Source organism: Gymnoscopelus microlampas, assembly GCF_963454915.1.
Source record: "Gymnoscopelus microlampas genome assembly, chromosome: 4".
Taxonomy (NCBI): Eukaryota; Metazoa; Chordata; class Actinopteri; order Myctophiformes; family Myctophidae; genus Gymnoscopelus; species Gymnoscopelus microlampas.
In genome coordinates, this window is record NC_139941.1 from 46713540 (window position 1) to 46741165 (window position 27626).

At 44.0% G+C, this 27626-nt stretch overlaps 1 protein-coding gene across 4 annotated transcripts; it reads right to left on the reverse strand.

Annotated features, from left to right (window-relative positions):
• Positions 1-3578: 3578 nt before the first annotated feature.
• pxnb (paxillin b) lies at positions 3579-27563 on the reverse strand. Of its 4 annotated transcripts, none has more exons than XM_084055216.1 (14): positions 27424-27563; positions 13456-13664; positions 13024-13118; positions 12508-12647; positions 12035-12218; positions 11554-11674; positions 10200-11423; positions 9315-9575; positions 8719-9153; positions 8363-8524; positions 7656-7829; positions 7482-7563; positions 6649-6797; positions 3579-6327 (listed from the first exon to the last, which is right to left on the reverse strand). In XM_084055216.1, the coding sequence occupies exons 1-14, from the start codon at positions 27434-27436 to the stop codon at positions 6061-6063; spliced, it is 3516 nt and encodes a 1171-aa protein (XP_083911342.1). In that variant the 5' UTR covers positions 27437-27563; the 3' UTR covers positions 3579-6060. The 4 variants fall into 4 exon arrangements, with proteins under 4 accessions (XP_083911342.1, XP_083911341.1, XP_083911343.1 ...); XM_084055215.1 differs by having other exon boundaries at positions 12035-12239; XM_084055217.1 differs by lacking the exons at positions 8719-9153; positions 9315-9575; positions 10200-11423 and having other exon boundaries at positions 3779-6327; positions 12035-12239.
• Between the last annotated feature and the right edge of the window lie 63 nt (positions 27564-27626).

Consider the following 27626-nt stretch of genomic DNA (forward strand, 5'->3'; position numbering starts at 1 on the left):
AGACTTGTGTTGGTTCGAAGGTCGCGAAGGTCGCTATCCCTCTTGTATATGTAAGTGTCCTATCCATCCTGTCTGGGTAAGTGTCCTCTTCCGTCCTGTCTGTGTAAGTGTCCTATCCCTCCTGTCCTATCCGTCCTGTCTATGTAAGTGTCATATCCCTCCTGTCTATATAAGTGTCCTATCTGTCCTATCTGTCCAATAAGACAGATAGGAACAATTGGACCGCGACTACCTGACTACTTCCGGTTCGAAGGTCTGGGAGTGAGCTAGTGGCCGGATTTTCGGTATTGGAATCTGGCTTATCACAGTGACACATGTATTTATAGGTCGCTATCCCTCTTGTATATGTAAGTGTCCTATCCAACCTGTCTGGGTAAGTGTCCTCTTCCGTTCTGTCTGTGTGAGTGTCCTATCCCTCCTGTCTGTATAAGTGTCCTATGTCATATCCCTCCTGTCTATATAAATGTCCTATCTGTCCTATCTGCCAATTATCTATCAGCCATGCAGCCATTTCATGGTTCCCGTCTTACCTCACTCTGACAGTGGCAGAGACACTGTCAGAGTGATGCCATGTATATATAGGCCCGGTGGCGTCACTAGCCAATCAGATCACAGTATTTCACGTGTCACGTGAGGCTTGACCAATCGGTGTGTCATGTTTAGAAAGTGAAAACGCAGTGATAACAATACTCTCCTGGCGGAGAGTAATAAAAAGAAAGAAAGAAAAAGACGACTCAAAATGGTGATCCAGTCTATCACAAAGTTAGGAGATAATAACACAAATTAAATAAATAACAGCTAAGAAAAAAAAGTAAAGAATGGAAAGAGGAGGTTGGGATTGGGTTGGTGTGACATCACTATAAATTGGCTTAAACCCAACCCTCCAACATAGCCTATAAGTCCTGGGTGTAAAGACTATGGGTCCAGCCATCTATTGCGCTGATCAGAGCAATGGTCACTGAGTTACGGCCATTTGAAGTGTTAAAGAATGCTGTAGTGGCCAATATGTGTGCAATTGTGTCTTTTTTGGTTTGACTATTTTCATGGCAGACCCCTAAACCCAAGTTTGGTCAGAATTGGAGCAACGGAGTGCCTGTGGCCGCCAGGGGCCCCTCTTTTTTTCTTCCCCTGTTTATAGCATATTGTTTTGCTCTTATCATTTTAGTATATTTTTCTTACTAAGTGTACAGCACTTTGCTTCAACGCTGTTGTTTTAAATGTGCTCTAATAAAGTGGATTGGATGTGGCCCCATGTATGACAATTCTGATGGTAGACCCCTGAACAGTGTTTGTGCCACGTTTGATGTGGATCGGAGCAACCTGTGGCCCCCGGGGCACCTTACGTGGCCCCTGGTGGCCGCACATGGCTCCTGGTTGGACTAGTGTCATGGCAGACCCCTGAACACTGTTTGTGCCATGTGTGGTGCGGATCAGAGCAACAGTGCGCCTCACAGGTCTGGATGTTTCGTTTGTGACCGCGGTCGGTCCCCCCACCCTCTAGGCAATTTTAATATAGGGTGGAATAAAATGGGGACAACTTTATTTACCGGTAAGCAATCATCATGAGATGCCTGAAGAAGGTCTATTGACCAAAACGTTGCTTAAATGAAGTTGTCCCTATTGTGCAAGTGTAGACAGTGTGCAGGTAATTTTATTTTATTCTATACATCTGATCCCTGCCTACGCACCCGTCTTTGAGCTGATCAGGTGTGCATCAGACTTTGTTTCCAATAGAGGATCGAAGAAATCACTCATAATTACAAAAGGAAACATTTATGATAAGGTAAAACCCTGCTTTGCAAATATTAATGATCTGAAGATGAAAAGGGCGAATATATGTCTAATTTGTCTAAGGTTGCCACAGCCGTATGACTAAGTCCCATTGTCTTTGCACCCAAGACTCATTATGAAGGAGGGTTGACTGGGTTTAAGACAATTTATAGTGATGCCTTTTATAGCTGCTGTGAGCTTTATTGCCTCGCCCCCTAGGGACTAGAGGTCCCATCGGCGAGACTAATTGACAGTAAATCTGAGTCCAGTTCTCCACAGTTCCTCCAACATGAATAGTCTATGTTAACCATAATGTGGGGTGTTCTAAAATATCGAGATTCCACTTGAATTCGCTCCAAATATTGGAGTAGGTAACTGAATGTGCTTAAGCACTGACTGACTGAAATTATGACTCCCACTGTCAGTTATTAGTGAATTGTGTGTTTCCAGTGATGATAGATATCACCCTCTCTGTTGGGCAATCTGAAGAAAAAAAAAAGTTCTATTGGAGGTGATTTTTCAAGATCTTTGTTGAGAAATTGTCTGATTTGTAGATGAAGAAATCAGATTTCTGGAGCCCAAATTTGTTTTTAATCTGTTCAAATGATTTAATATTGTCAAATCAATTATGTACGTACATAAGTTGACCATATCTTGACCAATTCATGAAACCAGTATCCATGTGTAAGGGAGTAAAATTGTGTATAGATTTGATGGAAGTCATAATCGAAAGAGTCTGAAATGTACAGTACATTATTTCTGTAGCCCCTTCGAGGCAAATTTTTGTGAAGTTTTTCAACCAACACCAAAGCCTGTTCTTTTTTTTTTTTGTAACCCATTTTATTTTCTCACCGGGTGCCAATTTCCTAAGTGATCCTGGGCGCTACACCAGCTCTACACCAGTCCCCCACAGCCTAGGGAGGCCAGGGCCGAGCTCATGCTTCCTTCAATGCATGAGAGCCAACTGAAATTCTTGTCACCTGACAGGGGAGAGTTTCCCTGGTAGGACATATCGCGTGGAAGGAACACGTTATTCCAACCAGTTCCCTTCCCCTCCATCAGGTGCCCCGGCTGTCATGGGGGAGACGGTATAGCGACCAGGATTACTACATGTTTTTGTGAGGGTATTAACTACCCTAGGAGACACGGGGAGAAACCTGTTCTTAAGAGTTGGCTACAGCAAATGCATTACTGGCAATAAATGACAGCTCACCAGCAAATTAAGTTTAAAAACAGAAATGAAATTCGCCTACGCCTAGTACTCAATAGAGTTTAAAGGTTAATATCAGGCCCAGCGGTCCGGGCAGGCGGGCACCTAGGCTCCACTGCAACCTGACAGCGTGTCACGGGTTCGAGTCCCGATCCCGATGACTTTTGCTGTGTGTCACTCCCCATCTCTCTCTCTCCCCATTTCCTGTCTATATATACTGTATACTATCAAAAAAGGCCAAAAAAGAAAAAAGGTCATATCAAACGAAGACAAGTCAAGTTTCTTAGCACATTTCATACACAAAGGCACAAAAAAATGCAGAAACTATTGAAATAAAGTAATGCAAACTATTTTAAAGTAAAGCTGAAATTTGTTAACTGAACATTTTTCTAAAATAGATAAAGGAAAGTGGTGAACACACGTTTTTAGACTGGATTTAAAAGTAGAGTCGGGCGCACATGCCTCAGATCCTCTGAAACACTGCCTCGCTTTTTTGTTTTGTTTAAACTCTGGGAACAGTTTATAGCAGACCGGTCCCAGACAACCTGAGCCTTGGGTTCATAATAAAAAAAGCAATTCTGAAGACGGCGTCGTGTGTCGAAAACAGCGACATACAAGCTCAAAGCGCATCACGGAAGCGGCAAGCATAAGGTTTGAGATGTACAGTATTGAATGAACCAAACCAGTTAACCAGAACAGACTGGTCTTTTGCCTAATTCACAGAGCAACCAATTATCTAAACACCCATACAGAATGGAAAGCAATGACACATCACAAATAAAGTCCACCCATGACACAGGTAGCAAAACAGTATTTATTTGAGTAATCAGGCTGGAAGTGAGTAAGCTCACTCCTAATTGAACTGAACCATTTGAACTGAAGAGAGAAAAATGTGAACTGACATCATAAGGACAATTTCAAGAAAGTATGGCTTTGGTTAAATAAAAATCTACTTAAATGATTCAAACAATGATTTGAACAGACAATATAGTTACATGATTTCTTAAATAGCACAAGAAATGTTTTAAGGCTCTGGAATTCCCTGAACAAGACAAAGGCCAAATATTTATTGCATTACATGATTAACAATGTAATAAGCCTTCAGCCCCAACCCCAGCAGTCATACAGTAGATACAACTCAGATGCTGAGGGAAATGAGTCACCTTAGTCCTTGCATTTAAACTCAAAGGCCACCAGGCTTTTATTTAAACAGCCGACAGTTTTCAGCCAACTACTAAAGTAAAAATCTGAAGACAATCCTGGACAAGCAATTGGATATCAGTATCTTGCTGGTTTTGCCAGTGTTAAAAAAAAAAACATTGCATTGATACAGTGGCACAGATAGCCTGTTACTTGGAAAATAGAAGATGGCATAAAATTAAAATGTATGATTGCATAGTACTATTAGGATATCACATACACTAGATTACTTGATGGTTTTGCTGTGTGCATTGTCTTCCTGTTTTTAAGTAGTGAAAATTCATCAGTTTCTCAATACAGTAATCACACAGATTGAATACCAAAGTGATACAGACAGACACCTTGACAGAGGACCGCTCCCTTTCTAAATGAGTGGTTATTCAACAGATGTACATGCAAGGCATGAACTGCCCAGCACATGTTTTGCGTACAATGCTGTTACATGAAATATTTACATTAAAAAGGGTTCAGGAGGTTGTCAGTCATCTTTGAAACAAAGCTAGTTACTGTTTTTTTATCATTAGGTTTTCAATGGTCTTCTACAGTATGTATGTATGCATCCAAGAAGTCTCACTATAAAATATGCACCGTTTATGAGCAGTGGATCACTGCTACACTGTTGTTCCACACCCAGAAGGAATTCAAAGATGTGAGGAATGCTCTGGCAGCAAAATCATTCGCAATATGAGATATTTGCTTAACATTTTGGAGAGATAACTCTGTGCTTAGGGTACTTGTAGGTAGACAACTGCTGGAGTTCTAGTGAAGCATCGATGCACGCTGGGGGACTTCTAAGATGGCTACCTCAATCATTGAGGTTAGGCTTCCGACCATAAATAATATCACTATATTTGGTGATGGTTACACTTTCACTTTGGTTGACAAAAAACAAACCACTCCAGTGGAATACTTTTCTCTCAGAGATCTTAGTCTGACTGACCGTGTTAAGTTGGTAAATTCCTGTCATCCGCTCTACTTATTAATAGAAGAAAATTTTCCTTCTGACGTATCAGCCTTAATATGTTTAAGTACTCAATCCTTATTTGGAAGGTGTTAAGGAGTATGTTTCCCCAAGGCAGCAAGTGGGATTAAGTCCATAAATGTCTGAAGACACTACCATGAACTTCAGTACAAAAATAAATCTGAACGCTGACTCAGCTCGCTTCCAGTCAATGCTACAATGACATCATGAGTTTATCCATCTGCTTTGTTCTCATTTACAAACACTGGGGGAAAAAAGTAATCACAAGCCCTTCCCTTTCACCGGTTGGAGAAAGACCATGTCATATGATACAAAAAAAAGCCACACACACAACAGGTCAACTGCTCCCTGCTAAATATTTCCAAAAGACACACTCAACCAGTGAGCAACAACCTCAAACACGCATAGTATTCCATGTGTTCCTACAGTGTTCAGTAAGCTTTTACCCCATCTATAAAGTAAAGATATAATACATTTTTTAAAACACACAATTCCGAGAATCACAGAAATGGTTGACAGGCCCAGGCCTGTAAAAAATGTCCAATACATGCCGAGGGATCAAGGAGAATGATGCTATCTCCTGCATATCTCTGCTGACAAGGGGGGGAAAAAACCTTGGAATTCTAAATTTCTCAAATAATTGTCCTGTTCTTACTTGAATTGAAGGTTTACTCGCTCCTCTGCAGGTTTTATTTCCCCTAAGACCCACAAAACTTTATTTGAAGTTACGAGGTTTTAACCTGACAGCAGCAGTATATACTGCCTCAACTCCATGCACATACTTTAACCATACACGCTTCCAACATAGTCACCAGAATATAGACAGCCTTCTTACAGACACAATTCTCCTGATTCACACTCTACCTCTTTCTCTCAAGCCCTGCTCCATATGAACTTCCTAACTGAACAGCTTCACGAAGCAGCCCTGGCAGTAGGGCTTGTCGTTCTGCTCCTTGAAGGTACCTTTGTTGAGCTGCTTGAGGCAGAAGGCACAGACAAAGTGCTCCGGGTGGAACTTCTTGGCCATGGCGGTGATGCAACGGCCAGTGATTGGTTTCTGACAGCCCGAGCAGAGGGAACCACGGCGCTCGTGGTAGTGCACTTCACAGTAGGGCTGGCCGTCATGCTCGAAAAAGCTTCCATTCACAAACGGGGTGAAGCACTCCTGTAGACACGGAAGACAGTACAGAGAGAGAGATAAGAAGACATGAATTCTTTATCAAGGTCAATTTCATGTAATTCTTTAACGCTGGGTGGGAACTACTCTAGGGTGCAGTTATGTCTACATATGCAGAGTCTGAAGTCTGATTGATACATAGTTGTGCACCAGTGCCGCGTCCCGAAAATAGCCGATCTACAAGCTCGCAATGTGTTGTTGTGAGCTTGTAGATCTGCTATTTTCAGGACACTGACGCTAAACTAGGCATCGCAGGGGTTTTGAGGATTCAGTGGCAGAAGAATACAGTAAAAAACGAAATGCACGTACCCTGCAGACAAAACACTCAGGGTGCCAAAGGCAGTTCAGCGCAGAGATGTAGTTCTCCAGGATGGCTCGAGCACAGCCACCACATTTAGGTGCAAACATGTCAAAGTAATCTTTCCTGCAATACGCCTTCCCGTCCTTCTCGTGGAAACCTTCAACAGACAAGATAGTAAACGTGATGATAACTGATTGAAAGATAATTGAATGTTAATAATAATTGCAAATAAACATATGAACTCTTAATTAACATATGACATTATTGTCTTCCTTCCTTGTTTTCTCTCTTTCTATCTCTTTTATTTCTCCTTAATTTAGACATCGACAATTCCCTTATGTGGACTGTGGTCCATGTTGCTGCCAACCCCCACTGTTGCCCTGGGTAGGGAGTAGACAACCACCTCTTCTGGTCGCCCTCCTCTGATACAAATGGAATCCCCGGTGTGAGCTTCTGCACGCAGAGGCTCACGCTATCTTCCCTATAGTTCTCCTCCCCGCTGAACAGGCACCCTGACCAAACAGTAGGTGTCGCTAGTGCAGCGGCAACAATTATACAACCTCCTGCTGGCTTTTCACCTGCTAACAATTGTGTTTTGGGACAGAGCGACCCGGAGGCGAACCCGGAGGCGAACCCGGGCCTCTGTGTGGTAGGCGAGTTCTTACCTCTTATGCCACCGGGATGCCAAACACAATAAAACTTTGACTATGAATGTATTTTTTTTTGTATTTCTTATAAACTCCATTTGCAGAATTGACTTGAAACAGAGTTAAAAAGGGAACCAAACACAACCCTGGCATACTTTATCTTCCACAATAATACGAAATGAGATAACACGCACCCTCTGGGCCAAAGAAGGATCCACACTGAGCGCAGAAAAAGTGTTCCGGATGCCATGTCCGATCCAATGCAGTCACGACTTTCTGTACAGGAGATGTAAGGAAAAGGTAGCATCAACTGAGTGTAAAGCAATAAATGATTTTATCGTACAAAAGCACATGAAAGCATCACTAACATCCAGTATAGGCCCGTTGCAGTAGTAGCATCGTGGGGAGAACAGGTTATGGTAGTCTTTCTCACAGTAGGGCTGTCCGTCACGCTCAAAGAAGTTCCTGGAGCCTATCTCCTCTTGGCAGTGTGTGCACACAAAATGCTCAGGGTGCCATGTGCGTCCCATGGCAGTCACCACCTACAGAAAAGAGGGTTGTATCCACATTTTATCAGGAAAATTCTAAGAATTGCAGGAGATTTGATATTTTAAACAAAAGGTGGTCTAAGAACACATTCTTCTTCTTCATCATACTAACGGCATGAAACGGCAGTTTTGGTGAGAAGGAAGGTTCTACACATAAACAGTTACCCTAAGAGGCGGAGCTGCCCACCAAGGGTATAACCGCAGCCTTCTCCAGATGTATATATACCAAGATAAACGGTTACACCTAGGAGCTGCCGAGTATAACCACAGCCTTCACCAGATGTGTACCGTGTACTGTAGCTCCACTGGTCACTGTTGCACTTGGGGATACAGTGCCTTGCTCAAGGGCACCTGAGCACTTGTTCAAGAAAAGAGGATAATTTGTTATTTATTATCCCTGCCAAGCTAGTTTGAGCTGCTTCTCAAACTGGATAATTACTTCTATAACCATTGGGCCACTAGTGTCTCCATATCTAATCTTTACTGGTTTGAAAACAACAGGGTAATAAATGGGTCTTGTCCCTCACCTGCCCCACAATTGGCTTACAGCAAGCACCACACACTCCTTTGGCTACAGTCTGTACACCCAGTTTGTTGAGGTCAGACTGCAGGCTGCCCAACATGTTGTCCAGCTTGTTGACCTGTGTTGGGCCACCTCCAGGAACTCCGCCTTTCCCCTGGGCCATAATCTGTAAAATGTTGGAAATGTTCAAAGAGATGAAGAAGCACTATCTTCCAACAAAGTGGTATTTGAAAATATACAACAAACTCACTGTACAGTACACATTTAAGACTATCCAACTCTGGTGTCATCAGAGAAAGAAGACAACAGTTCAGAAAACAGTTCAGAAAAAGAAGTATAAAAAGACAAAAAGGTCCATGCCTGCATTGGAGGGAAGATGGGATCATACTCTGTTTGACAACCAACTGACACCAGGACTTTGGGGGGGACTGGTGGTGGCGTGGGCGCCGCAGGTGGAGGAGGATGAATTGGGGCTTTGATGATAGGGGGAGGGGGCTCTGGTATATGGACAGGTGGAGGTGGTTGCACCGGGGGGGCTGGTGGAGGAGGTACTGTTACATAGTATTGCTGTCGGGCATGAATGGGCTCCGGCATACGACGGGGGGGTGGAGGGGGAGAAGGAGGGGGTGGTGGGGGAGGAGGTGGGGGCATTGGTATGTGAAACGGGGGCTGATTCACAACCGACGGCCTCTTAGGTTCTTCTACTATGGGGGGCCGGCGAGGAGCGGGGGGAGGGGGCGAGGGAGGGGGAAGGACTTTCCTCTGAGGAACGGGTGACTCGGGGGGAATTATGATCTGAAGAAAAATGAAGAAAGAAGTAGAGAAAAAGAAAAGGAAAATGTATAGAAAGCAGTGTAGGTAAATTAACTGAGAATGATATATATATTTATTTGAACTGAGTTTAACTGACTACAATAGCTATGTTATTTGGGATGATTCTGTTCTCTCAATCCAACCTTGTCCACCTCGTATCGCTCGGGACGGAGGCGCTGCGGTTTGGACATGACGATGACCCCTTCCGTGAGCCAGTCGTCAGGCTGCTTGCGTCGACGCTCCGCGCGTCCGATCCCCAGCTTGCCCTGCAGCTCCTCTATGAGGCGGTCCTGGGAACTGCTCTTGTTCACGATGATGGGGCCCACTTTCCTGCGCGGGTGACCATCGCGCAGCATGGGGTGCACATTGGGAGTCTCTTTAGTGCGCCTGATCACCGACTTTAGCTAAAGGGAGGGTAAGCACTCAATCATAGGAAACCTTCTTATCTGCGAGCCAATCCAAGCACAAGCAGCAGCTGAGTTCTGAGGGCAGGGGTCCAAGCAAGTGAACTGTCATTGCCTTTCATTCACAGCCAGATGTCCTGACAGGCTATGGCATGTCCTGTGGAAGGTCAGTTGGGCTCAGCGTCACACTCCATGCACGTCTCACATGCTCAGGTCAGATGCCGTCAAACTCCATCAACCCGCCCCCACCACCAGTCGACCGCATCCACAACACAGACTAGGATCACTCTCGAGATGCTTTACAGGCATCATGCAAGTGTAGTGCAACAGGAGATAGCAAGTTGTAGGGTGGTGGGGGTGGGATAGTGGGGTTTGGAATCACATTTCAACAACAAGCCATGCAGATAAACTTATACAACCAATCAACGAGCCATTTGTTACTGCAGTAATAAAGGAATGCTGCCAATCAAACATGGCTATTTCCAAACTGAGGCGTATGAAAGCGCTGGCAAATCAGAACACACTCTTGATAAATAGCCAAAGCGATTTAGCGTGCAAAAGCAAAATGCTGTCAAAACACAGCGTTCCATTTTTAGCAGGCCACGGGGAGAGGAGGATGCATACATGTCCGGATGCTGACACTCTATCCATTGTGGCGGGCTGCAGAAGGGGAAGGTCCAGAGCAACATCCGGGGTCCCGGGGCATGTAGACGGGGTCATGGACTCGTCCATCCAGCTGGCCTCAGTGAGCGGGGTCATGCTGCCGTCTGTGTAAGGTCTCTCGGTGTAAGGTGTCATGGTGCCGTCCATGTCATTGAAGGACATGGTCAGCTCCTCGTCGGCCCAGTCGAGAAGGTCCCCGTGGCCGTCCATGCCCCCGTCCACGGAGCCATCGGTGGTGGTGCTCGAGGTGAAAGTGTCTGGCTGCATGCAACATCTGTCCATAGGCAGGATAAGCTCCTCATTGATTTCCTGTGCCTCTCTACTCAGACACAGCGCATCCATTTTCAGCTGAGGTGCTGTCGTGTGATTCTGTGCAAAACTCATAGCGAGAAGCTTGTCTAGCTCCTCATCTAGAGACCGTTCCATCATAGGCGAATGGTGACTGATCGAGTGGCTAGCACTCTGGTGTGCCTGGGATAGCCCTGGCAGCTCCCTGCTGGGTATTCTGGGGACGGGGAGAGCTGGCGGAGAGGGCGCCCTCACTGAAGAGACTGGAGATGGTGAGGACGTTTTAGAGGTAGTGAGGGTGGGAGAGGAAGGCACAGAGAGAGCAGCAGGGAGAGGTGAAGGAGTCTTGGGGGAAGATGAAGCAGGGGTGAAGTTTTTGAAAGAAGGCGGAGTGGAGAGCTTATAGGCAGTAGGAGAGGATGAAACTGTCTCTACACAGGGACTAGGAGACTTGGAGGACTTGTGGTCCAGGACAGTGTTAACCGAGGTCAGTGAGGGGGTGGTGGTGTAGGAAGGACTTGGGCTATTTCTAGGCAAGGCGGAGTTATTGCTGGCAGCGTGAGTGAGGACCAGCAAAGACTTGAGCTGGGACGACAGCATGTTCGCATTAACATCTATGACCAAATCTAAGTCCTGGTCACTGCCACTGGCTGTCGAGAGGGAGGAGATGGGGCTTTGGGAAGGGAGGGGGCGCATGGACATGCCATTGTCCCCTCCATCCTCGTCTATGTGCAGCTCCAGACCAGCAGGAATAGAGAAAAGAGGAGAGTCCCTGGCAGACGGGTGGGACAAGCTAAGGAAAGGTGAGGCCACAGGAGGTAGAGAAGGAGAGACTGGAGGACGAGGAGAGCTGGAAGAAGACATTCCCTCCTGATCTAGCATAGCCACAGTACTGGGCTAGAGGACAGCAGAAAAAAGGAGACAGTAAGAGAGACCAGCCAGAACAAGAATATGACAGAATTTTGAAAAGGAGATAGAGACAGAATTAGAGAATAAGAGTCAGAGACATATTCAGGAGGTTTAATACCTTGAAGTCGGACAGGGAGGCCATGAGCTCATCAAGCTCTCGTGTGGCACAGGAAGCTGAAATCCTTGCTTGTTGCTGAGAAGGTGAGTCCAACTCACTGTGGAGAGCGCAAGGGCTGGGGCTGTCAAATAGGATTTACAAGATACTGTATTTATATATGACAATTAAACCATAGGTTCAATAAGCCAGTGGTTCTCAACGCCGGGTCCCCCAGGGGGATCCCCAGATTAGCTTAATGTCCAACATTGTTTTCTCACAGTATAAGTGTATACAGGGTATCTGCACATTTCTGAACCACTGCCATAAGCAATGAGTTGATACTCAAAATAGGTCATGGGTCCACTTCTGGTGGTTCCCAACATGAACACAGTGGCATAGTGTTTCATCAGACTGGAACAAATGGTCGTATTTCTACTCATCATAAATGCTTACGTCTATGAAAGCTCAGCTGGTGGTGGTGAATGAACCGAATGAACCTTACTTGGGTGAAGGTACTGAGCCTTCCAGTTCATCCAGTAGACTTTCCACTGTGGGTCGGCCCTCGTCCATTCGTGTTCCATTCCTCTTGGGCTTCTCCTGAAGGGGAGGGCTCACCGTGATTTCTGGGCCACTACCATTCTCGTAGTAGGTGACGCTGCAAGATGGTAAGGGTGGGGCCGTTTCCTCTATGGGACAATAAAGGCAGTCTAATAAAAATGTCAATAGCTCTACTGTGCGAATTAATGTAATGAAGTTGCATTTGTGATCGTGGTGAGAGAAATGATAGGCATGCAAAGTCATATGCATCTTTACATGGATTTTGGACTATTGTTTGGTCATCTATACAGGCTGTTATGTGAACAACACATTTCCCTTTGAGAATGGTCAAACACTACAATAATGAAACAAGGCCCACTTTATAAAGAGACTAAAGCACAAAGCATTCATGGCAGGACAATGAGCCATGTGTTTTACCTGTGGTGGCAAAGGAGGGCGAGTTCTGTTGCACGGCGTTGAGTTCTAGCAACAGCCGGTCCAGCTCTGACAGGTTACTGCCCAGGGCAGAGGTCATGGCCAACGCAGCCGAGTCCGACGACTTCTGTTTATTTGGAAAACTGAAATAGAGTGAGGAGATGGGGGAGGGAGTTGGAAAAGAGGGTGTGAGAGGGAGAGAGAGAGAGAGAGAGAAAGAGAAAGAGAGAGATGACTGTCAATACCCATTATACGAAAAACAAACAATGACAGATGGTGAGCTGTGTACTATAAATGATGAGCTCACAGCAAATAAAGTCACACAGGTCACAGTTTAACAACCATTTATGATTTATTTAAATTATCATTCACAAGCTGAGGGAGCAGTCTCTAGTACAAGTGGTTGCTCAAGACAAGTATACTGATGTTTCAGCCAAACCAATAATCATTATTTTCCTGGTGATGAAAGTGTGATATTCCCACAGTGACCAGCAGTATCACAGATTCCTGGCAGCTTACCTATATACGTGGTCCTCTTCAATGTGAGAGGATGGAGGGCTACTGCTATCCCTGGACCATGAGCTCTTCTGGGCTGAACCTAAGGACTGCAGGGACTGCAGAGCACACATGTTGTGTCAAGTGTTGTGTCAAGTTTGCCATCATATGATCTTAATATTAGCAATGTGTTTGCCTTCTCTTGTTTCAATCCTCTGAACTTAGCTCTATGCAGTAAGCCTGCTTGAAAAAGGTGAGTATACACTTAACATTCTTCAATACCTTACAGGGTTCAATTAATTGTGTTAATTTAATTAAAAAAAACTAAAACATGTGTAGACATCAGTTCTTTTAATGTGTCTTCTGTATACTTTTTATATCCAATTTGCAACAATAAAGTATTGACTTTGACATCAACTGCATTGGCTCCACAGGTACCCAGTGTGAGCCACTTACTTGCAGTGACGAGTGGTGGGAGTCTGGGGGGTCGATCAGAGAACCATTCAGAGCCTCAGCTGACGGTGGGGGAGGGACTGGGGGCGGAACCGACACATCCTGGTAGGAGTTTCCTCCTGTAGGGATGGAGTAGGGTGTCTCTTCAGGGAGAAAAACCGGTCGCTTTGAGATGTGGGAAGTCGTTGATTCCAGGTCAGCTAGTAACGCGTCTGGAAAAAGAAATTGTGATTATTGGTTACATTTAATTAAACATTTGTAACACGGATGTGGACAGGAAATTAGAAAGCCGGAAGAGCAGGACAACTGAACGTTGTATGTCCCAGAAATCCTGAAAATGACAAATCACATTACCACACCGCATATAGGATTTATGATCAAAAGTAACACCATCAGTATCTGTCAGATTCCCCATGTTCCGTGTTATCGTTTGCCTAAAATGAACAACTGAACAGATAAGTCACACACAAATGCCCGCACTGCATTTTACAACAGGTTTTTAATGGCGACCAGCAAGCACATTTAGTCTGCTGGACCTATAAATACTTCGCTGGGGTTATTGGGTGCTCTGTAGTGACTACTGAACAGGGGTCAGTGTGTGTAAAGCTGACAATGGCTGTGTGTGAGTCATTCCAAGCTGTCACTCTTCCGCACACCAAAAATGGCCTGCCCCCCTCCACCACCACCACCACCTCCACACAGCAACAGTTCTACACCAGTAGCCAAGGTTAGCCTCTGTCATCATCACAGTATGGCATTGTATGGCAGGGAATGGCCCAGCATGATGTCATAGCCAAAGCCATTAGGTCTCTGGTTAATATCTCTGAAATCCCCCCACTTTCCTTTGACAGCAACCCTGCTCTATAAATACAAGCGCTGCTGTCAGTAAGTGGTTACCTGTCTATAGGAGCCCCCATCTGTCATTCTAGCTGTCATACAACTCAGAAAAGTATTCCCTGCTTTGCTTAGGTCTCTCTGTTTTTAAATCGGAGAGTGTGAACATAACGGGTCAGATTGACAAGTATAAAGAGACAGACAGAGCATGTCTGACCTCCGGTCCAGGAATGAGGGGGTACAGTGTTACCCAGCTGAGTGGCCACTGGAACGTCAGAACAAAATAGGCTCTTACATCACACAATCCATCCGTCCATCCACGGCCAGTCAAGAATAGACAGGACAGATACTGTAGGTTGCATACTGTTATAGTGTAGTTAGAAGAACGGTCGCAGGCTGCCTCAGGGAACTGCTTCGCTTTACTTCTAAACCCTGGAGGAGGGTGGGGAATTAACACCAGCCACCTGCCAAGAGCTGCTACACTTTGGTTTGGCTGGTAAGGTTGGCTACTCTGTTGCTCGGCTGCTTTGGCGGGCAATCCGCCAGTGCCCTTTGAAGCCTAAAAGGATATTTGTCTGGTTAAACAATACAAGTGGCTCTTAAGAGTTGGAATCCACCAGCAACCATTTTATTAGTAGGATCAGCCTGGCAACTGTGAAAAGACTGATAGATGCTTTGAATAAATTACCATAATACAGATGGACAGTGCTTCTAACCACTGTCCTGTAGCCATACCAAAAGAACTGTCATTGTAAACAACACTAGAACATTTAGTATGACATAATAACTTTCACAATGACATTATATCTTTCACAATTATCTGGCTGACTGGACTGCTCTGCTCCTACCAATTAGCAACTGTTGCTTTATTCAAACAATGCCACAAGTTACATCACTTGCAATAGAAAATCAGAGTCAAAGATAAACATGCAGAAGTGATTACAGCCAAAACATTTGTAGTCAACGTTTCCTTGATTTGTAGTCAACTAGGACCTTAAAAAGTTGTCTTGGTGGCTTAGAGTACACTTAACACCAGCTTATTCCTTACTGAGAATGATAGGCGATGCTTAAAGAAACCCTTCAATTATCTTAAAAACCTAAAGACACACACAAAGATAGGTCACCATTTAGACCACAACAGCTTACATCTACGTCTGTGCCTGTGTGAAGGCCCAGTAACAGCAACTGCTTTAACATTAACGGCTGACCGTGTAAATGTTGTCAAACTCAAAAATGGCTGTTTTAACAACCACTAAACCAGCCAACCAGACGAGAAATTTCAGCACTCAAAATAATCACTGTACATCATCTTACTCACATTATTCCAGCTGTTGTAGCAGTCACTAGTAACCCTGTAGAAGTCAGTGAGAGTAAAGCAGACACACAGTAGGATAGACAAGGTCTAGTCTGAGGCACATGGAGTGATAACATGCTGCCAGTCTGCTGGGAGGCGTGGTTAGAGAGCCAGACATGATTTACAGCATAACAACCTTTTTTAATGCCCTTTTAACAGAATAATACCTCAGTCAGTATATTGTCACAAGTGATTTTGGGGTTTAGTTCCTTTAATGTACTTTAACTCCATACAATTTCCCCTCATCAGTCCCTTGACATTCATAATCTAATAATGCTAATGACTCGTGGATGGCTGATGATAGAGACTGGCAACAGTGACAAAATGTTTAATGAATTGTAAGTGATTGAACATCAAGGAAGGACAACTCAAACAGACTAGGTTGTGTTCTGGCTTAGATCTTAGATACAGACCAAATTATGTTGCTTTAACTGCTTAGTGCCACATGTTCCTCAGTCATTCTTCTACTATCTAAAGGATATTCTTTCACACCACAGGGAGACCCAGTCCAGCAGCTAAATGTTTAAGCCATGCGAGTTCGGCATAAACCGCATGGGAGCAGAAGCCTATTTAAAGCTGTAAGCTCAGCAAGTAGCCCAAGTCTGTGCAAATGTGCTGAAATATCACTACCAGCTCAAAATAATCTGCACCTGGTGTCGGCGTGCTAAACAAGGCCTTACTAAAGTTGACTTGTTCGCTCATAAAACAAAGCCCCGGGAAAGAAAAACACCATCATTTGCTGTGGGATTTGAGTCATATCATACACTGTATATAAACATGAACTTTTTTAAATGTAATTGGCCGTAAGAATTAGTCATCACAATGCGATCAAACTAATTATGTGTGGATGTATTCCTGGAAAGCAGTTCTTGGCCTCACTACCAACAGTGCCAGCCATATCGCTTGAGGCCTTCCAGAAGTCTTGTAGACAGAGCCAGGTTTCTCAGAAGGGGATCTCTCCACTCATTTAACCCCCTGGTGATACTACATCTGTGACTCATGTCATGTTACAGGATAAGCTGCCTGAAGGGGATTTCCGTCAATATCAGATTAAGTATTTCAATCAAGCCTGTAATTGCTAATGCAATAAGGCTACATTCACTCCTTCATGGTGAAATTAACATAATGCTGAAACGATGACAACAGTATCACACAATAAGCTAAAACCAGTATCTGGCCTATTCTTTTTATCACATACAGTAAGTGCGCCAATTGAGCTCTCCTGCAGAGATATACCTTTTTCCCGAAACACTCCAAAATAAAGAGAATTGACCATTGAGAATTGGGAATACATGAGTTTACTATCAGAACCAGTATGGGAAGTGTGTAAAAGTGAGTAGTACTGATATGATATGAATTAAAGGTGATGTCATGATATTTAACAAGAAAAAGTGTGCTCCTCGGAGCACAGGTCTCCACCAGGCCGGGTTGCCTACCCAGGGCCCGCAAACGTAGCCAATTGGAATGGGATCTGAAAAATAGGACTCACACATCTTGATCACATGACACCAGAGATAATGTGTACAGATTTCTGTGAGTTTTGGACAAAATCTGTCGGAGTAGTAGCAAAAAGAGTGTTTTGAAGAAAACCTACAATGGCAGAAAATGTAATCTGGCACAAATGGGCCATATATGTTTCATCATGATCCAAGGAATCCAGGGAGAAAAATATGTTGATTGTACGACCTACGGTTCAAGATTTGTAAACCAGTGAAGTGGGTTGTTGTAGCGCCACCATGAGGAGATTTGAAAAATTTGGGATGGAGGTTCTTCCTTGGCTTAGTGGGAATGTGCGTGCTAAGTTTCCCAGCAATCAGGCAATTGTATACCGATTTGCGTGAGGTTTGGACAAAATCAGTAGGAGTAGTAACAAAAACATTGCATAAATCTGTCTCATAGTGGTGCAGGTCGATCTGAAGAACAATTGGGTGGAGATTCTACCTTGGCCTACTGGGAGTGTGCGTGCAAAGCTTCCTGCCGATCTGTCCAGTGGTGCTTGAAGCATGTCGTGCAAAACAGGCCCCTTCCAGCAAACTTTGAAAGCCAATCGTTGTCAATCAGAATAGAATCCGAAACATTTGAAAGATACATCTTACATGACCACGACCTTTTTTTGATTGAATGACCTACGGCTTACTAGTTATAGGCCAAAACGTGAATCGTTTCGCAACCTCATGGCCGATTTGAAATATTTACGGTGGCATTTCTTCCTTGTGCTAGGGGGAATGTGGGTGATAAGTTTCAGGCAATTCATGGGAATGGGATTTGAGGCATTTTGTTCAAAACGGGCCAGTCCTGCAAACCTTGGATGCCAATCTTAGCCGATCAAAAAATCGGACAGATTCGTCTTCATCACCTGACTATAGAGATAATGTGTACCAATTTGCGTGATGTTTGTTGGACACAATCTGTAGGAGTATCATAAACAAAAATGTGTTTTCAAGAATCGGCCTCCTGGTGGGGCACAAAGTTTCATGCTGATCGGCCCAACGGTGCCGGAGAAAAGCTGCTCACAGACACAGACGGACGGACACACAGACGGACGGACATATGGACGGAAAACATAGTCGGCCACGCCTTCGGCCTGGCGGAGACAACAATGATTTAAATATTGCCACCTCAAAACTTTCTTAAATCATTCAAATAGCATGTCAAACTCGACATGCTATACATGTCTGTATGTACTGGGAAGTAGGAACAGACCTTTGGGTATATTATTTTTCATATCTAAATGTTGAATTGTTCATATTGTTCATTAAAATAAAGCCATCAGGCTGTTGAAATCGGTATGGGTGCATCCCCTTTTCACAGCTCACATCCTTGAGTGCACATTTCAATGGGTACCTTTGTTACTGAACATTGAATATCACTTTCATAGTCGAGGATGCAATTCAACTTTTTCCTGCCCAGTTTGTTTTCCTGAGGAGGGCAGTGCTGCGTCTCTTATGAGTGGACAAGGGGCCGTGGTCTGAGAGTCAAGTTTGGTCCATGGGGAATGAAAAGCATTAGAATGCAAACATGCTCTGAAAGCCAAGTATGAGACTAATCTTTTCCATTCCAGCAATGGGGGGTGGGGGGGGGGGTGTACTACAACAGTCAAAGTCCAGTTCTGTTCTGACAACATCCTGACCCCAGATTCCGCTATACGTTATATTGAGGAATATTGACTGTACTGTCAAAGGGGATGTGACTGAGCTCATGCACAATTCATCAGGACTTCAGCCACTCTTTGGCCCTTTACAGCTATAAACAGTTTGCTGCGGGTAGTGGTAGGCCCACGCTGAGGGAAAGCAGTAGCATACTTAACATTTGTGTTATTCAATAAACAACAATGAAGTTGTGAGTGGATACTGTACACACATTCTTTGGGCAGTGGGTACATGTACATTCTTGTCTGCGTAGCGAGCCCCCACCACCACTAGCCCCCCACCTCCGCCTCTGGGCTATGTTGTAGTCCTGCAGGCTTTATCTGATGGGCGGGAAGGTACATGGTGAATTCCTGACATTCCTCTGTCCAACTCAGAGAAAGAAAGCAAACCAAGCCAGGGACACAGAGAAGGTGGCAGAGGAGGTGGGGAGGCATGAGATGGAGGCAGTGGGTGGTGGTGTAACCCCCATTGTATCTCCTATATACCAAATACGTATAAAGACGTAGATAGCATATCACCCATTAGAAAGGGTATATTTTCCATTGAAATTAAATCTAAACATTACTCATGACGAGTGGAGCTATAAAGCAAAAAAGAAAAGAAAAAAGGGAGTGATTGCCTTTGTAGGGCAGTATATGGCCGAGCTGCACCGAGTGCAATTCATCATTAACAATCAAACCAGACATGAAACTGGCAAACCTACAAAGAACATTCTTAACGATGTTTTGCAATAAAATGTTACTCAAGCACAACATGCTCCACAAACTCCACAGGATTCTAGGTAGAGAGGGGCAGGAAGGAATGTGCTCCTTCGATACAAACCGCCAGCTGTCAAGTTCAGAAAATGAAAATAATGTGCGGACAATTACAGGACCAATTCCACAAACTGCAACGTGCTTTGAATTCCAGGATAAGGGAGATGTCAATGTTTTTATTGCCCTGTTCCCACAGAGAAGGCAAGGTGGCGCAGTGCGGCCTAGGCAGACACATATACAAGCAGGGACAGCTAATCTTTTCTATTAACATGTGGTGACTAGAGATGGGCCGTAAAGGGTCCACAGCTCACCTGTTTATAGCCAGAGAGCATAGTGCAGAGCTGGCTACAGACCCACGCCGAAACCCTACCCCATCTAGCCAACCCTGGCATGATATTTATATCAAACAAGAGAGACAGGGGCCAGCAGGAGGGATGGGGGGTGAAGGGGTGGAGAGAGAGATGCCAGTGAAACCTACAGGGAAGGCTGGGTGAAGACCCAAGTAAGAGAGACATAGAAAGAGAGCGAGCGAGAGAGAGAGAGAGAATGTCAACGAGATAGTTGTAAGACACATATGCTATCTATACTGCTGCAAAAACGACAGACCTCACATGCAGAGACGTAATGGGTTGGTAGCATAGTATCAAGAGAGACTGGCGTATCTAAGGGGCAACGATGACTTCAAAATAAACATACCTATAAATACCCTTCAGAACAGCCCCATATCCGAAAGACGACACTCCCCTGGAGAGAACTCTGGACCAAAATAAAAGCACTTCCCCACAGACCAGTACATCAGATGACAGGGGAAAGTCTAAAGATTCGTCTGACACACAGTCACTGAGGACACACTCATGCATATCATATGTGTTAAGAGGTTATGTCAGTGGGCAGCAGCCTATTGTGACACAAGTGAGTGTAATTGGTTGGGGTGTGGTGTGGTGCACCCTCCAGAATTTTCCAGAAGTTTCCATTTCCCCCAAAAACACTGCATAATGATAACATCCACCAACTAAGCAGCCATCACGCAGAAGGGTGGGGATTTACTGCTATTCAATTCTAGCTGTATTACTAGTTGGTAAGTGTTTTCGGGCCCCAGTGGCAGGTAAAAGGCAATTATATGGACAGTCTAATAATCAGATAGCTGGTAAAACATTAAGTGGCTGAAGAATTCCAGAGATCGCTCAACCACTGAGGCTATAACAGAGTTATGTTTCTTGCCCTGTAGAGACTAGAGAGCGAAGCAGCCTCCCTGACTGGCATCAACACTGAGCTCTTTGAACAAGCCCTGGGGAGTCCCAGCTTGAGTAATATGGGAAGAATCCAGCACCGACTCAGAAATTCTTGTTCCCTTACTCTGACCCGTCAAGGAAAATAACAGCACTATTCTCTGTGCTAAGCAACAAGGCCAGAGATCAAGGAAGGAGAGGACACAGCATGGAAAGAGGAAGAGACTGAAGGCTGCTGCCAGTGAAGCAAAGTTCTGTGTGACACTGGTTTTAGGAGTGAAAACACCCTCCTAAACAGCAGGATAACTGAGCCCCACCCCACCCCCACCCCCACCGGCCTCCAACCCTGATTCAGCCCATTGTTTTCTCCTCTGTTTCCTCAGGATATGGGGCAGGGTCTGTTGCCTAAGCGATGAGGTCAGCCATGCAGCTCCCTTCCCCAGACCCCAGAACCGGATGGGTGTGGAGCCCAGGAACAAGGCTGATTTACAGCCAGGACCTCCCTTCAGCCTAACAAGCAAGCCCGATCTGACAGCGCTGGGTTAAAGGGGCTGTGCACTAACCCTGTTACTCTCGAGGGGTGATGATAGCTAGTCTGGTGGTAACACTAACTCTGCACTGCCCGACATACTGAAACACAGAAGTCACTAAAGACCTTTCGGTATGCTGTGCAAACGCTGTTAACATTTAAGACCACCCCCCGCTTCTACAGTACCTCGGCCAATTCTGGGACCTCATCCTGCCTGGGGAATACACTGCAAGGTAATCAACTAATGCAATCAAATCTATGAGGAGTGTGTGAAACAGCTGGCAACGGTGCTTTCCAATTCAGTTCTTTCAAGCAGCCCACATAACCATCTCACCCACACCCACACACATCGTCCAGATAGAACGTCACAATACAACTTGAACTAGCTAGAAAATGTGACCATATTCTCTCTATGCTTGTTGGGGATAAATATCTTACAGCAAAGACACAATAGGCCTATGTAAAAGTACATTTTTTAATGTTAATGTTGTATTCCGGTAACTGATCATTAAAAAAAGATATGGTTTGGATGGTAACTGACTACGTGTATACCCTGTTGGTATGTTTTTCTCCCTTACAGACCCATGTAAAAGCCCTATGCATGTCTATAATCCATCTTCTTCAGCGTAAATCTACAGACATGGACCAGACTCTCCACTGCCCACTGGGGTCAAACAGCCACCAGTGAGTCAGTGGAAACCTCACAGGATGCTGAGGAATTTACACTGAGTGGAGAGCAGCGGCTTCGCACCCCGACGAACATCAAACAAGCTGGCAGCATAGGCCTGACACTGACACTGTGTCACACATGTGGTTATCTGAGCCACATCTGGGGGAGAAAGACACAGAAAAGCCCCCCACCCCCCCGGGCCGAGCGCCACATCACTAACAATGCTGAAGCCAGGCCTGCTGGACGCCACCTGGTCCCAACTGTGAGAGACTGATCAGACAGAACCGCAGGAAAAAAATCACTCCCAGAAGGCGCGGTCTAATCTAGTAGTTTATATAGTGCCCTTTGGGAATTTCGGTTCCTTCCGAGTAGTTAGGGGACGTGGAAGGATCAATATATACAGAGCCGAAGAGGAGAGGATACTATCAGTCATGGGAGGCTGGTCTGATCAGGTTTCTAAACAGCATTGAGTAGATTCCGTGATCAGGGTAGGGCCAATGAACAGGGGCTGGTATACAGAGTTACTTAAAGGAAAGCAGACCTGGGCTAACTGTACAGAAAAGGGCTTGTTTTAGGGTACGTGGGGCTACGTGTGGGCCAGATGAGTTCATAGTTTGAATATAGGATCTTACACCAAGTGAAATAACTTTTGGGGCTTGTCGTTTTACTCAATGCAGAGTTCTGAATGTTAGACTCTGCCCACTGTATACAAGGCAGGAATGGTGATTCTGACACCTGGATCTCCACTCTTAGTTTACATCTAGCTACAGAAACAGCGGACAAGGTAGTGCGCCATCAATCTCCATTAGTTAATTGTCATCTGGTTTTGTTTGTAGTCCCTCAGGGGTTTGTAACCTCCTAACCTCCTCAGCCAACCTTTCTTCAAAACTGCCCATGGTATTTTACTGGCAGATTGCTGAAATCAAACAATATAAAATCACGAACATATTGAGTATCTGACCAATCACACACAATGTTTGCATTGGTGTATCATTCTGCGCTGATGTTTGGATAGTTCAAAAACTCTTGATGGTGAAAAAACTGCCGAATGAGCATTGGCAAGTCAATGCGTTTGTTTGTTTGTTTGCTCCGCAGTCCGCAATGACATTATTTTGTTCTTATTAGCATGTTGAACTTTGTTTCCGCAAGGAGTACGCTGAGCCAATGCAGTAAACAACACCCAACTTGCACTCAAAACAAGGTACAACAGAGGCTTAGTATTTGCAACTCCTGTCTGAGTCAGATCTGAGAGGTGGGGGTAACCCAACAGTCATCTCTACAGGGCCACGGGCCACGGCTGCATGGAGCCGTGAGTTGTTGTAGGAGGTAAGTCATGACCTCGGTTAGTATTTGGCCTTGGACCCTGACAAACAGTGATGTTAGACATTCCGTAGCAGCCTTGCCCCCTCACTCAGCCTACTGTTCCCCCTGCTTAAGACTGCAGGCTCCCTCTCCACTAACAATCAGCCCTTTCACTGGCCCAGGGCAGCTTTAGCATCTAATGTGCCCTGGAGGTATTCTCAGCACGGGGCCATGCTCAAAATGTGGGTCCTCGTCTCTCCACTTAAACAATTGAGAAAACCCATTTTACTGCCCTTTCTATTCTCAGACTTCTGTAATATCAGGTTGGGAGTATTCCTGTGGATAGAGAGAAGCAATTAATTAATTTGTTCACGAGCAGCCTTGGGCTGTCTTGGTAGACAGACATACAGTAGCAAACAGGCCAGGCCACCTGATGAAAATGGTAATAAAATGAGGAATTCAGAGTTCAGTGCCAAAAGGTCAAGGGTTAGTGGATTGAAGACTCACCGGTCAACAGGGCTCAGAAAATAGACTGAGGGCTAAACGGCTGCAGGGAACAACAGAGCTTCTGCTGATGCTATGGATAGCAATATTGCCATAGGATATCAAGATGATACCAGGCTAATGGGCATGGGTGTCATATTACAAATGATAAGATCTGAGTTTTAGAGCTGAATAGAATTCGTACACAATAACCAGTCGCTTGATTTTTATCAATTTGTTTTCTTAATGTAATGGGATGTTAGATTTTGCCACTGGAAAACATCATGGATCCGTTTTTTGGCCTATGATCCAAAACGAATAGTCTAAACTATTGAATGTATGTTGGTTGCCAATTCCCTTTGTCTATGACTTTAAGATATTTTCAACTGACTTCAATTTCATCATACCAAGAAAACAATCACTCCTTGAGGTATCTTTGAATAGCCAGCATACATAATCAACAATGCACTCCCTCAATATAGTGCGATAGCAAGAAGGGGTTCATATTCCCTCCTCCATGTGGTCAACCGATCAAAGATATTTGACACGTATCATATGGAATGGAAAAAATGGAACTGGCCTTTTGTGTGTGTAGACAGTCACAGCTGCAGGACTGTAGTGCAAGTATTCTTAGCAGAACATGGCTTGAAGCAGGTCACAAGGATCACAACACAGGTAAAACCAATAACAGGTAAACTAATAATAGGTAAACGTCATGGTAAGCCAAGCCAAATTAGCCAATAGTTTAACTTTGTCAGGATTTTTCTCGTAGGACCTCCGTTTATTTGTACACGCAACTCCCTTTCATTTCTTATTGAAGATTCTCAGTTTCTGTCATACCCTACTACTGATTACTGCCTGCACAGACAAATCCCTAGTGTTAATGCATGTGTGACTCTGAGTGAACAAATGTGACCATCACATTTTGCTCACTCTCAGTTAAAGGATTTAGACAGTGTTTGTTTTGTCAAGCTTCCCTAATCAACATCCCCCTCAGAGTCGAAGCTCACCATTTAATTTGAGGCTATGGTTAGCAGAACCAATGGCATTGGCTGCGTGGGCTCCTGTATCTGGCTGAAAATATATGACATGACATACCATATGCTGCAAGAGAATGCCAACTAAAGACAGGGTTAGGCCCACACTGTGCTCTAAATCAGGGGTTATTTCTTTTTTTTTTTTACAGATCTACAGCTACAGTTAACGTAGCTTGTAGATGAACTGAAAATGCACCTTTTTAGATCTGGTATTTTCAAAAGATGTTAGCAAATCTTGGACAAATTAGGACACATACATAGTAGCAGTGGTGGAAGAAGTACTCACATTTGTTACTGAAGTACAAGTATCAATGCAGCAATGTTTAAATACTCAGTTACAAGTAAAGGCCAGTCCACACCAATGCAACTCCTTGCAACCAGTTGCAAGGAGTTGCATTGGTGTGACATGGCCTTAAAACTGTTTTGTTGCAAGGAGTTGCGACTAGTTGCATTGGTGCTGTCCTGCTTTTAAAGTCCGGAATTAAAAATGTACTCGAGTAAAAGTACACAAGTATTGGCATCAAAATATACTTAAAGTACCAAAAGTAAAAGTACTCATTATGCGGTCCTATTTTCAGATGTATACAAATCTTTTGAAAATAGCAAATCTACAAGCTCACAATGCGCCGCATCGCAACGCATTGTGAGCTTGTAGATCGGCTATTTTCAAATAGCCGAAGTACATATGGGTTGAAGTGGGTAATGTATGTTTTGTAATAATAAAAATCACAAAGTAATTAGTAACTAATGTTTTCAAATGATTGCAGTGGAGTAAAGATACAATATTTGTCTCTGAGGTGTAGTGGAGAAGAAGTAAAAAAAGATTGAAAATTGGAAATACTCCAGTAAAGTCAAAAGTACCTCAAAGTTGTACTTAAGTACATGTACTTATAGTTACTTTCCACGACTGCATAGTAGTATCTCTTATGGGGTCCCTACCTGGCACAGATACATATCAATTTGGGAATGTCTGACAAGCACTGCTCTAATACTTATAGGCCCGTGAATCTCCCACTTCAAAGTTGGAATGAGTTTTTTTGCCTGAGGGCAAAAGTTGTTGGGAGAGGAAAACTAGGGATAAAATGTCAGCTAAATGTCTTCAGCCTCTAGAACAGGTATAAGGTACAACACACCACATTCTATCTAGTAGACCAGGGGTCTTCAACAGGGGGTCCTCAGAGCTACTATAGGGGGTCTGCCAAATCGTCTTTTTACATTAACCACTTGAACCCTAGAATTCCTTTTCTGAGGGGAACATTAGCCGAAAATAGCAGAGCTACAACTGCGAGGCGTTGAGAGCTTGTAGATCGGCTATTTTTGGCAAAGAGGCTATAGGTGTAGAGGGAAAAAAGAACAGACTAAGTAAAAAAATCTGAAGCACAATTTTATACAATATAGAGTAGGGGGTCCCTGCTTCATCTCTCTCTCAGCTAGGGGGTCCTTGGCCTGAAAACGTTGAAGACCCCTGATCTAGTAGACAGACATTCAGTTGTCACTGACATTTTTAAAGGTGGTAGTAAAGGCTTCCAATTATTGTTCTGATGAGCTAACGTTCAGTGGAGGAAAGTAAGTAACTAAAGTGTACTCAAGTACTGTACTTATGTACAATTGTGAGGTACTAGTACTTTTACTATACTGAAGTATTTCCAATGTTCTATGCTTTTACTTCTACTCCACTACATCTCAGAGTCGAGACAAATATTGTACATTTACTCCACTAGTTTTATTTGAAAACTTAAGTTACTAGTTACTTTATAGATTTTGATTATTATTACAACACATTGACCACTTCTTCAGCTCTATTTAAACTTTGGCTATTTTAAAATGGCAGATCTACAAGCTCATAATGCGTCGCGATGGTGAGCTTGTAGATCTGATTATTATACATTTTATAAATGTTGAACACTTGTGAAATGGGACATTCTGCAATCTGCATAATGAGTATACTTTCTACTTTTGGTACTTATAAAGTACATTGTGATACCAACACTTTTTTTTACTCAAGTAAAGTACTGGCACTTTTCTACATTACAGTTTGAGACTTTTACTTAAGTAAAAGAAATTGGGTACTTTTACCACCACTGCCGTCACATAGTAAAAAGTGGGCATATACGCAGATACATATTATACGCAGCCACACCGTGATCTGTAATTAGAATTCAGTCTATCTGTTCCAGAGAAAAGTAACTGTTACTAGTTACTTTGCAGATATAAATTATGATATTATAAAACATACATTAACCACTTTAGCCCTATTTCATACCTAGGCTATTTGAAAATAGCCGACCTACAAGCATGCGACGCGTTGTGAGCTTGTAGATCTGCTATTTTCAAACATTTTAGTGCTTTTACTTTTAGTACTTTAAGTACATTTTGATACCAATACTTTTGTACTTTTACTGAAGTAAAATTTTGAATTCCGGACTTTTACTTGTAACGGAGTACTTCTACATTGCAGTATTGATACTTTTACTTAAGTAACACATTTGATTACTTTTTCCACGCTCCTACTATAGCCTCGTCACAACGTTCACTTATACTTTCTTCACCCAGCTCTTTCCCGTTAAAGTGGAGCTGTGGACAATAAAACACGTCAAAAGGAAGGGTTCGGACTTCGGAGCCAACTTACCTAAATCGTCCATGATGGGGTACCTTTCTGAAGTTGTGCAAATGTGTTTTCGTGATCTATTTGGCCGATTTCAATGTCCTGGGGTTTATTATCAAAACTTCAGACGCCTGACTGCTGCTGTCCTGCAAGTTGCTCAGGAGCAGTGCCAGTCCAGTAAATGAGAGTCCCCCTCAGTGTTGCCAGGTTTAGCGAGAGAAACAAGC